This window comes from Dermochelys coriacea, chromosome 7 (genome assembly GCF_009764565.3).
Source record: "Dermochelys coriacea isolate rDerCor1 chromosome 7, rDerCor1.pri.v4, whole genome shotgun sequence".
NCBI classification, from domain to species: Eukaryota; Metazoa; Chordata; order Testudines; family Dermochelyidae; genus Dermochelys; species Dermochelys coriacea.
The window spans coordinates 96692859-96708472 of record NC_050074.1 but is presented as its reverse complement, the minus strand read 5'-3'; the positions used below and the strand labels follow the sequence as shown (position 1 = coordinate 96708472).

Sequence of the window (15614 nt, the reverse complement as noted above, 5' to 3'; positions counted from 1 at the left end):
CCGATAGAGGCGGTGCCCAAGGATTTCATGGGCAAGGGGTATTACTCCCGTTATTTCCTTATCCCGAAGGCCAAAGTGGGGCTCAGGCCCATCCTGGACCTGCAAGGTCTGAACCAGTACATGGTGAAACTCAAGTTCTGCATGGTCTCCCTGGCCTCCATCATCCCCTCCCTGGATCCCGGGGACTGGTATGCTGCCCTCGATCTACAGGACGTGTACTTCCACATCCACATATTCGAGGGGCCTGAAAGCCCGAAAGGTCTCATCAACTTGGTCACAATGTTCCCGGTGACAACAGACAGGGTTTGCCTGCAACTCTTTGGTCAAATGTTAGCATACATGTACATGGTCTGTCACGCCAGACTCAGGATGAGGTCCCTCCAGCTCTGGTTGGCCTCAAAGTTCCCCCAGGCCACGGACAGGATGAACAGGGTCTTCACTGTGCCGGTCTCTGTGATCACCTCCCTATGGTGGTGGTCTGCCCCAAACCACATGCTCCAAGGGACAGGGACATTGGAGTTGGTGTCTGATGTGTCGGACCTAGGTTGGGGAGCCCATGTGGGGAACTTTCAGACCCAAGGTCTGTGGTCAGCTCAAGATCTGACCCTACATATAAACGTCAAGGAGCTCAGGGCGGTGCGGCTGGCATGTCTGGCCTTCCGCTCACACCTGGAGGGCAAGGTAGTCAGGGTCCTCACGGATAACACGGCCTCGATGTTCTATATCAACAGGCAAGGCAGGGCCCCATCCTCTGCCCTCCCAGAAGCCCTCAGGCTGTGGGACTTCTGTATAGCCCACAACATCCACCTAAAACCCTTCCACCTACTGGGCACCCGGAACGAGAGGGCAGATCGCTTGAGCAGGGACTTTTCCTCGCAACATGAGTTGTCCCTCCACCCAGAAGTGGTCCACCGGCTCTTCCAAAGGTGGGGAACTCCTCAGGTGAACCTATTCACAACTCGGCAGAACCGGTGATGCCCCCAGTTCTGCTCCAGAGGGGTCTGGGGAGGGGCGCTATCTCCAGCGCCTTTCTCCTGTCCTGGTCAGGCCAGCTTCTCTACACCTTTCCCCCATTCCCTCTAATCAGCAGGGTCCTGGAGAAGATAAAGACGGACAGGGCCAGGGTCCTCCTGATTGCCCCACCGTGGCCCAGGCAGCCTCGGTACAGGACCCTCATGGGCCTGGAGGAAGCTCCACCATGGCCATTGCCACTCCTCCCGGACCTGCTCTCTCAGGAGCAGGGCCGCCTTCTCCATCCTAACCTAGCGGCGCTTCACCTCACGGCATGGCTGCTCAGTGGTTAGGCAGAGAGGAAAGGATGTTCTCAGAACGGGTTCAGCGCGTCCTCCTCAAAAGTAGACGGCCCTCCAGTAACCGCGCTTATTTGGTGAAGTGGTCCTGATTCTCTAGGTGGGTGGTGGACCAGGGTGTTTCCTTGACGGCCATCCCGATCCAGCTTATCCTTGATTACCTCCTCCACCTGAGGACCCAGGGCCTGGCGCCCTTGTCAGTCAAGGCGCACCTGGTAGCCATATCGGCCTTCCATCCACCGGTGCAAGGGCACACGGTATTTTCCCATGCTATGACTGGCCAGTTCCTTAAGGGTTTGGACCATCTTTTTCCGTATTCTAGACCCCCGGTCCCACAGCAGGACCTAAACCTGGTATTGGCTCGTCTCATGGGGCCCCCATTTGAACCACTGGCCATGTGCTCCTGGTCTCGCGTCTCGTGGAAGGTGACTTTCCTAGTTGCAATCACATTAGCCAGGCAAGTCTCGGACCTCAGGGCCCTGACCTCCGAGCCATCGTACACGGTCTTTCATAAGGACAAGATCCAGCTCCGCCGACACCCCACGTTCCTCCCAAAGGTGGTCTCCAACTACTTCAGGGGTCAGGACATTTTTCTACCGGTCCTCTGCCCCAAGCCTCATGCATCTAGTGAGGAGCGCCGTCTCCACATGCTCAATGTGCAGCAGGCTCTGGCTTTCTACCTCGAGCTAACCAAGCCGTTCAGAAAGTCCTCGCAACTGTTCATCACCTCAGCTGAGCACTCAAGGAGCCAGCCGATCTCCACTCAGCGGCTTTCCAATTGGATCACTTTGTGCATCCGCTCCTGCTATGAGCTGGCAGGTGTCCCCCCGCCACCCATTGCGAGGACACATTCGACTTGGGTGCAGGCTTCGTCGGCTGCTTACGTGGCCCACGTTCCTATCCAAGACAATTGTAGGGCTGCCACATGGTCTTTGGTTCACACATTCACCTCGCACTGTGAGATCTTCCCCCAAACCAGGGATGAAGCCGGGTTCAGCAGGGCTGTCCTCCGTCCTGGGAACTTGTGAACTCCTACCCACCTCCAACAGATATAGCTTGGAATCACCTATTGTGGAATACACATGAGCAATCACTCGAAGAAGAAAAGACAGTTATCTTTTCCGTAACTGGTGTTCTTCGAGATGTGTTGCTCATGTCTATTCTACATCCCGCCCTCCTTCCTCTCTGTCAGAGTTTTCTGGCAAGAAGGAACTGAGGATGTGGGGAGCAAGCAGCTTCTCTTATACCGTGCCAGGGAGGAGCCACTCCAGGGATCACAGGGGGCACTCCCCCCCTACGGGTACTGCTAGAGAAAAAACTTCCATCACCAGTGCACATGGCGAGCATGCACACCTATTGTGTAATAGACATGAGCAACACATCTCGAAGAACACCAGTTACTGAAAAGGTAACTCTCTTTTCCCAGCTATACTTACAAAATAATGGGGTATGAATTAGCTGTTACTGCTCAAGAAAGAGATCTTGGAATCATCATGGATAGTTCTCTGAAAACATCTTCTGAAGGTGCAACAGCGGTCAAAAAAGTTAATGTTATGAACCATTAGGAAAAGGCTAGATAAGACAAAATATCATAATACCACTTTATAAATCTGTGGTATGCCCACCCCTTAAATAGTGAATGCAGTTTTGGTTGCCCCGCTCTCAAAAAAGATTCATTAAAATTAGAAAAGGTACAGAAAAGGACAACAAAAATGTTTAGGGGTCTGAAACAGCTTCCATGTGAGGAGAGATTAAAAGAATTGGGACTGTTCAACTTGTAAAAGAGACTGCTAAAGGGGGATATGATAGAGGTCTATAAAATCATGAATGATGTAGATAAAGTGAATAAGGAAATGTTATTTACCCCTTCAAATACCACAAGAATCAAGGGTTACCCAATGTAATTAATAGGCAGCAGGTTTAAAATAAACATAAGGAAGTATTTCTTCACACACTGCACAGTCAACCTGTGGAACTCGTTGCCTGGGGATCTTTTGAAGGCCAAAAGCATAACCAGGTTCAAAAAAGAATTAGATAAATTCATGGAGGACAGGCCCATCAATGGCTACTAGCCAAGATGGTCAGGGACTCAACCCCCATGATCCTGGTATCCCTAGCCTCTGACTGCCAGGGACTGGGACTGGAGAATGGGCTGGGTCACTTGGTAAGTGCCCTGTTCTGTTCATTTTCTTTGAAGCTTCTGGCACTGGCCACTGTTGGAAGACAGGATATTGGGCTAGTTGGACCATTAGTTTGTCCCAGTATGGCTGTTCTAAAAAGGTCCTGATGAAAAATAGGTGTAAACATGGTTTCTCCATGCAAGAACTGAACAGGTTCTTTATCTCAATTTTTACTTGTATGCTAGACCCAACTGGATAAAATGTTAGTGTCAGCTAAAATAGTGGCAGTGTCATTATCTGTTGTTCATCTGCTTCATTTGAACTGATTGCTATTTATCCTTGTATTTTTGTTAAAGATCAGAAGTCTTCTTAAATTATCCAATAGTTTCCAATCATCAAAAGTGAATTTTTCTTTTTCTGACAATGATTGTGTACTGGTCATCAACTTCCTTTCACTTAGGCACTTGCATTTTTTTTATTTACTCAGGTAATTTTCAAATTCATAAATTAGCTAGAGACTTATTTTCCCATTTGTCCATCACTCTGAATCTGATGAATATGTAGTTATAAATCTTCAGCTAAGTGCACAGTGATTTAGTTATGTGTCTCCTATTAATGCTAATGAGCTAAACCTTTGTACACCTGTCAAAAACATACCCCTTAGTGGTAGGATTTTTTGCTCAAACTCAACTTCTAGTAAATCTTTCCCATTAAAAGTGAATCTATTTACCAATCACTTGTTTGATATATTAGCTGTGAATGATGTGTTTGCTGATCCTGCTTGCTCTGCTCATGGGAGTTCTGTCTAATGCTTTCAGTGAACTTGTCCCATTTAAAATGCTTTCTACTTCATATAACTGGGTCACCAATGATTATCTTTGGACCCAAGTGCAAAAGCTGCCACTTTGAAAAACTGTGGCACATTTCATGCTTTAACATCCTTATTTCCTAATGAAAGTCTCAGCAGATCTCCTTTTGTGATTCTCTTTGGTTTGGAAGTTTTAATTTTATGTATCAGATAGTAATTACTGTTTTTCTTTCTGCTATGAATTACTTTTCTCTAGTCTACTAATTGCACTTGTACTGTTCCCGTTTTGATCATTAAATGTAAAAATGTGCTCTAACTTTAATATTCTTGTACTTTTCTTATTCTGTGACTTGTTTAGCTGTACCATGCTGCTTTGGGGTAGTATACTCTATAACCACAGCATATATAACATATTTTTGAAGTGTCATGCCACATTTTTAATTTCTTATATGGCCCATAACTGTGATATATGACTATCTTATGGAAAAATCCTGTGGTATTTAATAGGAAATGGTCACTTTTCTATAGGTGAGATTGGACTCTATTGAACTCTGTTGGTTTAATCTTTATAAAATTCTATAAGACTTTCCCATAAGCATTCTTGACAGACCACTTTTTCAAACAGTCACCTTAATGGGCCAGGCCACCCATTCAGTCTTCCCTCTTGGTCTGTAATTCATCTCGGGATGAAACCTCCCTTCTTCTTAGATACTGTTGTCCCATTTGCCTTCATTTTTATCGTGGGTAAGGTTGGAGGTCAGGCTTCACCTGAGGAGGAGGTATTTGAATATATGTATGCACCACGAAATTAGATTCCCTTCATGATCCAAGTAATGGTCAATAGAATATAGCCAGGTTAAGCATCTTTCACACAAATAGCATGCAACAAATAATTGTAAATAAAAAATGCTGCACTCATCATATTCTAACAAAAGTAAATGTTAAGAATCTGAAGAGCTTCTCCTGTCACCGTAGTTAATCCACCTCTGTGAGAGGCAGTAGCTATGTCTATGGGAAAAGTCCTTCCATCAATAAAGCTCTGTCTACACTGGGGGTACGTCGGTATAACTTGGTCACTCAGGGATGTGGATTTTTCAGACCAATGCAAGTTTACAGTGTAGACCTGGCCTTAATAGCAGATAATTTTTTTTTTAATTTCCAGAGTACAAAGCCCAACAAAATCTATATAACTCTTCAGGGATTTCAGTTAACCTGTATGTATTTTAAATAGTGGCTAATAAAGCCCCTGATTCCACTACTTTTCCTCCTACTGCTTTGAAGTTCTTTTCAAATACTAGAAAAGGATCATTGCACACAATGAAAGATAGTAGGATTGCAAAAGAGTCAATTTTTTTTTTTTGAAGAAACATGAACATATTTATACTTGGAAGTATAAAAATTAAATAACACCTTTTTTTCCATTTACAAGACTGTTCTAGACAGTATGGAAAATGTATCTCTCGTTTTCTTCATCATCTTATTCTAAAGTGCTTGCTAGTGTCCCCTGGTAGCATGAAGAATTTTGGATATCCTTGTAGCTATGCCCTGACAATACAAGTACAGTTTCAGTAGTTTGATCCTTCTAAGTCAAAGTAACATTCTCTTCCTGAAGCATATAATGCCCTATTAGGGGAGGTCAAGTGGTTAATAGTGCAGTCCTCTGGGGCACATCTTGGCTTCAAAACCTTTTTGCTTCTGATTTTGAATGGCTTCTGAATTATGTGCTTAAATTCAAATGCATCATCTCAAGAACAGCAGGATTAGTGCACTTGCAACTTAGTGTCATTATCAGAAATATGAAAAATAATAGCTTAAAGGGGTCTCTTGCTTCAAGAAGGACTAGTAAGATTAAAGTAAGGACCATATTATTTTGTCTATCTGGCGCTTTTGTTGAATTAAACTATAGTTTTGATTTTTTTCACCCAAGAAGAATACAAGTTATTGTATTCTTAGAAATGCTGTATCTTACCTATATGTTGTTTTTATTCAATATTTAAATTAATTTATGTACTTACCATAGCATTTCCTCTAATTTATACCATTTTTGAAATGTAAGGTAGTATCTCAAAGAAAAACCCACAGTGTCTTAATTATTTTAGGTCAAACAAGTTATAGTATTTCCTATTCCCCATTTTATCAGAGAGAGAGAGTTTACTTTTAAAAGTGCTACTTTCAATTGTGCTCTTTCACGTCACTTCTTAGGAGAATTCAAAGCTATCATGTTTAATTAGTAATCTGAGATAGTCCTACTGGTATTATAGGTGAATGTGGTGTTTTTCCAGGAGCCCCCTTTAATGTCTCTGTTCAGTCTTTATCAGTCTAGGACTCTTAATACCGTTGCTGTAATTTGGGCCTGATCCAAAGCCCAGTGAATCACAAGGAAAGATTTCCACTGACTTCAGAAGGGTTTGGATCCAGGCCTGTATTATGGTGAAGTCAGTGAGTGTCTTTCCATTTACTTAACTGGGATTGGATTGGGTGTTATCTGAGCAGTTTACAAATTTAAAACAAAAAGCATGCAAATACCTACTTCTTGGTTGGCAAAGCTGAGGTGTGGTGCAGAGCCTGTGGGTGGTGCCACTTTTGCACTTTGCCCAATCCTGCTACCATTTGGCTTAACTTGGAGGAGCCTTACGGGTTCTTTATGACAGCTGGTAATCATCCAAAAAGAGCTATTATACCAGCAAGGGAATAGCTGGAGCACAGCAGTGATTGAATTATGTTCCCTTCTCTCTGACATGATCATTACATAGGGCAGGGTGGAAGTTGGAGTGGTGAGTGTCTTAGAGACAGCTACCCTGCTCAAGAAGGAATCACTGTGTAGCCAATTACTCTGGCTTTAAAGGTCTGGCCCATGTTCCTAATTACTGGGCACGTTTTGCATAAAATGTATAGGAAAAAAAGCCATGGTGAAATTAACCACTTGCCCATAGAAATGAAGATCATAAATATATCTAGCATGGGGGTGGGCAAACTTTTGGCCTGAGGGCCACATCTGGGTGTGGAAATTGTATGGTGGGCCATGAATGCTCACAAATTTGGGGGTTGGGGTGCAGGAGGGGGTGAGGGCTCCAGCTGGGGGTGTGGGCTCTTTTTTGGGTTGGGACCAGAACTGAGGAGTCCAGGGTGCAGAAGAGGGCTCCAGGCTGGGGCAGGTGGTTGGGGTGTTGTCTCCGGCTGGGGGGTGCAGGCTCTGGAGTGCAGGAAGGGGCTCCAGGCTGAGACCAAGGGGTTTGGAGGGCGGGACAGGAATAAGGGTGGAGGCAGGGGGTTGGGGCACGGGAGGGGGTCAGGGGTATAGGCTCCAGGTGGTGCTTACCTCAAGCAGCTCCTGGAAGCAGCGGTATGTCCCACCTCCAGCTCCTACGCAGAGACACTGCCCTGTCCGCAGGCGCCGCCCCTGCAGCTCCCATTTGTCACAGTTGCTAGACAATGGGAGCTGTGGGGGTGACATAGGGAGTGCCCTGACTGCCCCTCCACGTAGAAGCTAGAAGGGGGACATGCTGCTGCTTCCCGGAGCCACAGCACACACAAAGCGGGCAAGCCCCAGACCCCACTCCCCAGCAGGAGCTTGAGGGCCAGATTAAAACATCTGAAGGGCCGGATGCGGCCTCCGGGACGTAGCTTGCCCACCCCTGATCTAGCATTACAGCATTTGGATAGTTTTGCTCAGGTTGAGCTATATATCTTGTTCCATTGACCTTCACGGAATTGTGGTAGACTATGGGTGTTCACAATATACCAGTGCGAAAGAAATTAATTTAAAGGATAGTATGTTCATTGTTTGTACATGAGGAAGAATGCAACAACACAAATCATTAGACAAAAAAATGTGCAGAAGTAGAAACCGTGCACACCTCTCTGTAAATACCACTGGGGTGCAGCATCTGACCACTGTAAAATCTTATATACTGATTTTAAATGAACCACAAATTGAATTTTAGTGTCAGATCAAAAACACCTGGGGACTTTTCAGTAGTATTACGTAAGTCCACTATTTTAAAGAATTTACATGATGTATACATGTTAATAGATGGAATTATATCTTTGTTTTAAAAATTTTCTAAACAACTTGAAGAAAACTTACACCTGCCATAAATGGATTCATCTTCCACTGATTTTTAATGAGCATTATTTCTACATATTCTAAGGCTGAATGCAGCCATCTAATTCTTCTTCTTCTTCTTGTTGTTCTTGTTATTCTTGTTGTTGTTATTATTATTATCATTATTTTATTTACTATTTGTATTGCTTTAGGGCCCAAGAGCCCTAGTCAGGGACTAAGACCCCAGTACAAAACAGAGTGCTGTTTAAAACAATAAAACAGTCCCTGCTCCAAAAAGCTTACAATCTAAGTATGTGGCAAGAACAACAAATGGATACAGACAGACCAGAGAGTGCAAGTAAATAATGAGACAGTATTGGTCAGCATGATAAGCAGTGGTCTTTGTTGTTTATGAATATTGAGTTTTAATTTTACATCAGCCCTCTTTGTACAAAAGTACAAAAGAGGCTTGGTGTAACATTCTCTTCTAGCAAAGATATGCATTACTGTTTTTCTTGGTGAATTTCCTGTTCCTATCTGTTGGATGTTCTCGCTTTTGTGTTATGTGAACCAACCTTTTTATTTAATATAATCAAACTGCTTATCAGAACTGCCCAGTAGTATAATTTAACATTCAAATCAGAATGTTTCCTTTTTTGATAGGAACTTGAACAAATACTAATGATTGAGACAAAAAATTATAGGAAAACTATAAAATTCTACCAGAAGCTGTTGCAGAAAGAGAGAAGAAACAAAGGTAAAATTACAACTGATATGCTAATAAAGGGATTTGCCTTAAGTCATTTTATGAGAGTATCACAACTGCATCAAAATGTGCTTTTGTGCTAAATGTATTTTACATCTTAAGGTTCTGAGGTTAAAAGTATGTTGCCCAAATTGAGGGGACAGCTACAAGAAATGAAATCCAAGGTGCAATTTCTTGAATTGGTGAAGAAGTATATACAGGCAAGTAAGCTTTGAATTCACTTTATTTTTATTTGTTTTTTATAGAGGTAGCTATAATAGTGCAACTGGATGCCCAAATCAGTATATGAAATTTAAAAAGTTTTAAACAAATGTCATAATTTTATAAAGAACTTCGAAGAATGATTGACTGAAATTCAAGTAACTGTTGACTAGTCTTATCAAAAAGAATGATTTTAAATGTGATTGTGGCTTTAAGTTGAAATGACTTAATTTCCTCCAATTTTTCATTTTAATCATTTTTCAATTATTTCCTTTTGCATTGCTTTGACTCTTCTTCACACAGATCATGTATGCAGAGCAGTGGGGAGTGGAATCATGTGCACTTCCTTCAGTAGTTAACATTACAAGAACTGACATGTTGGACATCAGCCCTTTGGATGAGTCATTGCTCATTTTCTATAATATGAAGAAGCACCAATATAATAATCAAAACAGGTCAAGGATTCTACAAGCTGGGACACCACTTGGGTTAATAGCATATCTATACTCCAGGTATGCTGTATTCTAGAAGTTCCTAATTTACAGGGCAGAAAAAACATAACAATTCAGTTTAAAAATACAGAATTCATACAAATCTAGCTTCCATAAATGATGTTTGTCAGCATTATATAACTACTCCTTTGCTTGTGTTAACGGTATGCAGAAATAGTATTTAATTGCTGTCATCAGCATCCAAATGGCAAAAAAGGAAGCCAGATAATAATGGGGCTTGCTGTAGGCCTGAGACCTGATCCAGCCCCTCCCCACCATATTAAACCAGCCTTGGGTGATTAGATGGGGGCAACATGATTCCCGCCCTGGCACTCTGCCCAGGTTCTTGAACTAGGCGCTAGATTTGGGTCTGAGGCCTAGTATGCACCTAAAAATTAGATCAACCAAGCTACATGACTCAGGGCTGTGAAAAATTTTGCATCCTGTATGCCGGAGTTAGGTCAACCTAACCCCCACTGTAGATGCAGCTAGATTGAATAGCTGCTACATCTTGCAGAGGTGGATTAATTACAGTGGCCGAAATACCCCCTCCACTGATGTAAGAAGCGTCTATGCTACAGCAGAATAACTGTGCCACTTTAACCACTGTAGTGTTTGAACAGATGAACTGTCGTGATGGTATGCAAACTCATGTCTTGGCCCCTGAAAACTATCAGAGGCATCATAGTCTAGTGGATATGGCACTGGATTGGGAATTGAGAAACCTGGGTTTCGTTCCCAGTTCTATCAATAACTTGTTTAGGACTCCTTTTCCCCATCTGTAAAATGAGGATAATAATGCAGATCTCCTTTTGTTGAAGTGCTTTTGCTATTTAGCAGTGAAAAATGCTACATAAGAGGTAGGAACTATCACCATCTTTCTCTCCAGCACTGGATGAAGTTATTAATCAGTATGAATATCAATATACTTGTGCATTTCATCAGCTTCTCTCACAGAGTTTACTCCTGGAGGAATTCTGCGCCACTGCGGAATGCAGAATTTTCAGAATTTTTCACTGAATGCATCTGATGAAGTGAGCTGTAGCTCACGAAAGCTTATGCTCAAATAAATTTGTTAGTCTCTAAGGTGCCACAAGTACTCCTTTTCCTTTTTCAGAATTCCCTGTTTCCCTGCAGAATATCTGGCTTCCACTATGGGCCGCTGGATTCCGCAGAGCCCAGCTCACAGTCACTGTTTGGGCTGGAGGCTGCATGCTTTTTGATCCTCATTCTCCCAGGGAAGGGCCTAGGAGACCCAGCCAGCTCTGGCAAAGGATGAGGAAGGGCAGAGCTGCACCATACCATGTCTCCCAGTGGGACAGTAAAGAAGTTGGGGGGGGGGAGTAAAGGCTCTGGAGGTGCTGGTGTCTGGGCTGGGGGCTGCCTTGTGGCTGGGCTTTGTGGGGTGTGGGAGCTGGTGTCTTGGCTGGAGACTTCCGCATGTCGAGCTCTGTGGGGAAAGGGGGGCTGGTGTCTGGACTGGGCTCTGGGGGGACGGTGTCGGGGATGAGGGCTGCCCTGTGGTTGGGCTCTTTGTGGAGGGTGGGGGCGAGGGGATTGGTCCAGAGGTGGCCTTGGGCTGGGCTCTGTGGGGAGTGGGGGGTGGTGGTGTCCGGGCTGGCGGCTGCCCTGTGGCTCGGCTCTGTGTGGAGGACGGGGCTGGTGTCTGGGCTGGCGGCTGCCCAAGGCTGGACTGGGGCAGCGCGGGCTGGTGTCTGGGCTGGGGATTGCCTTGTGGCTGGGCTCTGGGGTGTGGAGGGTTGGTGTCTGGGCCAGGGGGTGCCCCGTGGCTCGGCTCTGGAGGGATGGAAGTGCAGGTGTCTGGGCTCTGGGAGCACCACACAACCCCCTACAATATCCCCTAAACTGGAACTATGTTGTTATAGATCTTTCTTTAACTCTCTACTCCTGGAGGAATCTTTTTTACTGTTGTCTGTATTGACATACTTGTTGACGGGTATTTTGAAATAAATTACCAAAATAATTGAAACTGGAGTGATTATATTATGTTGTATTGACAAATAAAATATGCAGAATTTTAAAATATTTTGCACAGAATTTTTAATTTTTTGGTGCAGAATTCCACCAGGAGTAAGAGTTTTAGCTGATCTCAGTAGCATTATCCAGCATATTGTTTCTAGTGTTTGTTTCTAACCATGGCACATGTAAGTATTTTAACGATAAAGAAGCTAAAGTTTTTAATAAAGAAATATGAAGTTCAGGAATTGAAGTTACTGGTTCTTAATAAATAAAAATATGAAGAATAAGAATATTTCACTTGTAACTAGATCACTTTCCAGAAGAACACTTCCATATCAAACTGTTGTTTTGATAGAGGTGAAATGTTCCACAGGAAATTAAAATGTTGATGAGCCCCATGCAGGATTCCAGTGGAAACCAGTCTGGTTTCTTGCCAGTCCCCTGCCTGCCTCTCTATCCTCCTGACTGCACATACAAAAAAGATCAGTACTTTGAGCAAGAAAATAAGATCTCTCAAGCAATACTAGTTAGAAAGCAGCTGTTTTTTAATCATTCTAAAACCACAGAATATAGAATATAAAAAATTAAATAAAAAAGGAATGTGGAAATTGAGATGGTTAATTTGAAATTTTTCTAATTTTGAAAGTCAAATAGTTTAATGTTTAGAATTCCCATTCCATGGGAAATTCCAAAATTTCTTTTTTTATTCCAAAATGGAACTTTTTTTTTTAACTTCAGAATTTTCCATGGAATGGGAATTCAGACTTTCAACTTGCTATGCTTGTAACTTTTTTGTTGCTATGTTTTAATACAAGAATAACTATATTATTGTTTGTCTGAAGTTTTTTCTTGTATCACACAGAAATGCATTTTTAGAAGGTTATGTACAGCAGTTCCTCTACACGTTTCGTTATTTCTGCGCACAAGAAGAATTGTTGAAGTTTCTTCTTGATAGAATCAGCAGCACTTTATCCAGGTACAGTAACTTTCTGTGAACAAAACTGTCAAAGTAATAGAGACTCTTCTCCCCAATGTGAAAGAAGTATTTCTAAAAAGAAGCACCTAATTGAGTTGAATTTTGTTTCTTTTTTTAAAAAAATATTTTCTTGTGAATAAAAGAATGTCTGCACTACAAGCGCTGCAGAGGCACAGCTATGGCATTGCAACTATGCTACTGTAGTGTACCCAGTTTCTGCATCGACAGAAGGGGTTTTTCCATCACTATAGTAAATCCACCCCTTCCAGAGATGGTAGCTAAGTCGATAGAAAAAAATCTTCCATCAACCAAATTATGTCTGCAGTGGGGGTTAGTTCAACCTAACTACATTGCACAGGGCACAACATTTTTCACAGCTTTGAGTGAGGTAGGTAAGTCGACTTAAGTGTTAGGTGTAGACCAAGCATAAGAGTGTAACACAGTGAAAACAGAGTAAGTTCTGTACTGGACAATATGCTCTCTTCCTACTTCCACTCTGAACTACTATGACTTCAGCGGGAGTTTTATCCCAGTAAGTAGCTGGGTATTGGGACATTTTTATAAATGAAACTTTTGATCCTCTAGAGGTGTAGATGTCAGAGAAAGGGAAACTTTGGTTTTTTGTTTGTTTTAAGTAATACACCTGGCAGCAAATACTTGCACTTCTCTCTCAACCTCTTGTTAAGATTAGACTAAAATGACAATTTCAGTGCACTCACTGCTTTTCTCATATTACTAGTGCAAATGAGGATCCCACCTCTCTGCTTATCAAAATATACAACCGGAGTTTCTACATTCTGCAGGCTTGGATTGAAGACTGTTATAGTGTAGACTTTGCAATAAGATCTGATTTTTTGTGCATGCTACAAGACTTTATTTCTTCCAAGGTAACTTGTTGTTATAACGTGTTGTTATTTTGACGAAAGCTTTAAGTAAAATGTCAATTGGATCAAATGTGGTTATGGTATATAAACAAATGCTATTATTAGGACCCTGGTCTTGCTGAGTAAAATTAGTGTGAAAAAATTATGCCGACTGACACTTTTTTGTTATATGGCTGTAATAAAATGTGTGAATTTTCTTATAAATATAAATGCTCTTTACTTCATTATTAATCTTTTGATGAAAAATCCATAAATTGCCTACTAAAACCTACTTTCCATTTAGATTGCTCCATTAAATGGCTTTGGTGAACGTTTGCGGGCAGTGCTTGAAAATGCTACTGGTGGGAAATGTGGCAGTGTTTTCCAGCGCTATAACTGGGATGAGTGGAAGGAGGAGGAAGAGGATGATACAAAATCTTTACACTCATTGTGCAAAAAGCTCTCTGAAGATGTCTCCCAAAAGGCATGTAGTTTCTTTAGCTTACTTTATATAGAGAGCTGTCTTGTATATTTCTCTTGCAAAAATAAAGGAATATTGAATTTAACTCTTTAGGTCCCAATTCAGCAAAGCTCTTATATATGTGCTTAAGCCCCATTGACTTAAAGCTTAGCATGTGCTTAAGTGATTTTCTGATTCAGTAATGATTTGCTATAGTCATGCTAATTTTAGAGGCTGTAAAATGTTTACTTCTGTTCCATTTTGTGTCTCATAATTGCTGAAAAAGTATTTTTCCCTAAGAAATTTGCTACTATTGCAAATAACCTATTGTGACACTCAATACCTTGTGGGAACACCCTGCACCCCCATGTTCATCCTTATAATATGATTGTGTGCTATCCAATGCAAAGTTTGTCATGTTGGGTGTTTTCTGAAGGCTCATGATGCACTGAGCATTGTTGTTAAAGTAATATTATAGGTTGTAATCTCATGTATATAGTTATGAGGCTGAAAATGTGTTCTCATGGCTTAAAACAAGCCCAGGCAAAACTCTCCAGGACCAGAGGGGCACTTCACACCTCATCAGGGCATGTATGGGACAAACCCGTCCCAGCCTCACAGGAACAAAAGACACTGGCCTAGCCAGCAACAAAGTATCTGTTGAACTCTCAAGTGAGTCACCCCCCCTTCCCTTGGTCAGTTTGGGATTACTATGGGGTAATGCTCACCTGACTCTGAATGGGCAGCAGGGCAGAGCCAAGAGGGAAGAAAGAACATGATAAAAGGGAGAGATGTTTGCCATGCTTGCTCTCTCTTCCACCTCCCTCTATAGACACCACCACCAACCGACTGAAGCGCTGATCAAAGGGGAGAGCCTGGCTGAAGGGCAGCCAGTCAACCTGTGGCGAGAAGGATCTAAGTTTGTAAGGGCACTGAAAGTGTTAAGATCAGCATAGAATGTGTTTTTGCTTTTATTTCATTTCACCAAATCTGACTTCTTGTACTTTGACTTACAATCATTTAAACTCTGTCTTTTGTAGTTAATAAATTTGTTTGTTTATTCTACTTGAAGCATGTCAGAGACTCCCCTTGGGATAACAAGCCTGGTACATATCAATTTTTTTGTTAAATTGATGAACTCATATAAGCTTGCAGCATCCAGTGGGCATAACTGGATACTGCAAAATGGAGGATCCTAGGGTTGTGTCTGGGACTGGAGATATCGGCTAGTGTCATTCAGTTGCACAATTCAAGCAGCGGCTGGCCAAAAGTGCTCACTCACGTAACTGGGAGCATCTTACATGCTAGAGGCTGTGCGTAAACAACCCCCAGGAATTGGGGTTCTCACAGCAGAACAGGATAAGGCTGGCTCCCCAAGTCGAGGATTGGCGTGACCTAGCAGATCACCGGTCCAGGTAACACCAAGGGAATGTCACACCTATGTAAAAAAAAAAAAAAAAAAAAAAAAGTTTAAAATGAACAGAAGAAAAAGTGCTTTTTGTCTACGGAATTTCAAAACTTTACTGCACCTTCCTCTTACTCTACTGAATCTCATAAATCAGAATTAGAAGACATCAGCTGGTACAAAGTAACT

The 15614-nt window shown here is 42.4% G+C and overlaps 1 protein-coding gene across 5 annotated transcripts in view; it reads left to right on the top strand.

Annotated features, from left to right (window-relative positions):
- Positions 1-15614, top strand: part of KNDC1 (kinase non-catalytic C-lobe domain containing 1) — a 137584-nt gene that overhangs the window by 110230 nt on the left and 11740 nt on the right. For 4 of the 5 annotated variants that reach the window (XM_038411317.2, XM_043518885.1, XM_038411320.2 and 1 more), the window contains exons 18-23: positions 8947-9040; positions 9152-9249; positions 9554-9762; positions 12584-12697; positions 13437-13584; positions 13865-14044. In XM_038411317.2, the coding sequence (XP_038267245.1) occupies positions 8947-9040; positions 9152-9249; positions 9554-9762; positions 12584-12697; positions 13437-13584; positions 13865-14044 (843 nt within the window). The remainder of the gene's footprint in view (positions 1-8946; positions 9041-9151; positions 9250-9553; positions 9763-12583; positions 12698-13436; positions 13585-13864; positions 14045-15614) is intronic. The other variant, XM_043518886.1, reaches the window with a different exon arrangement.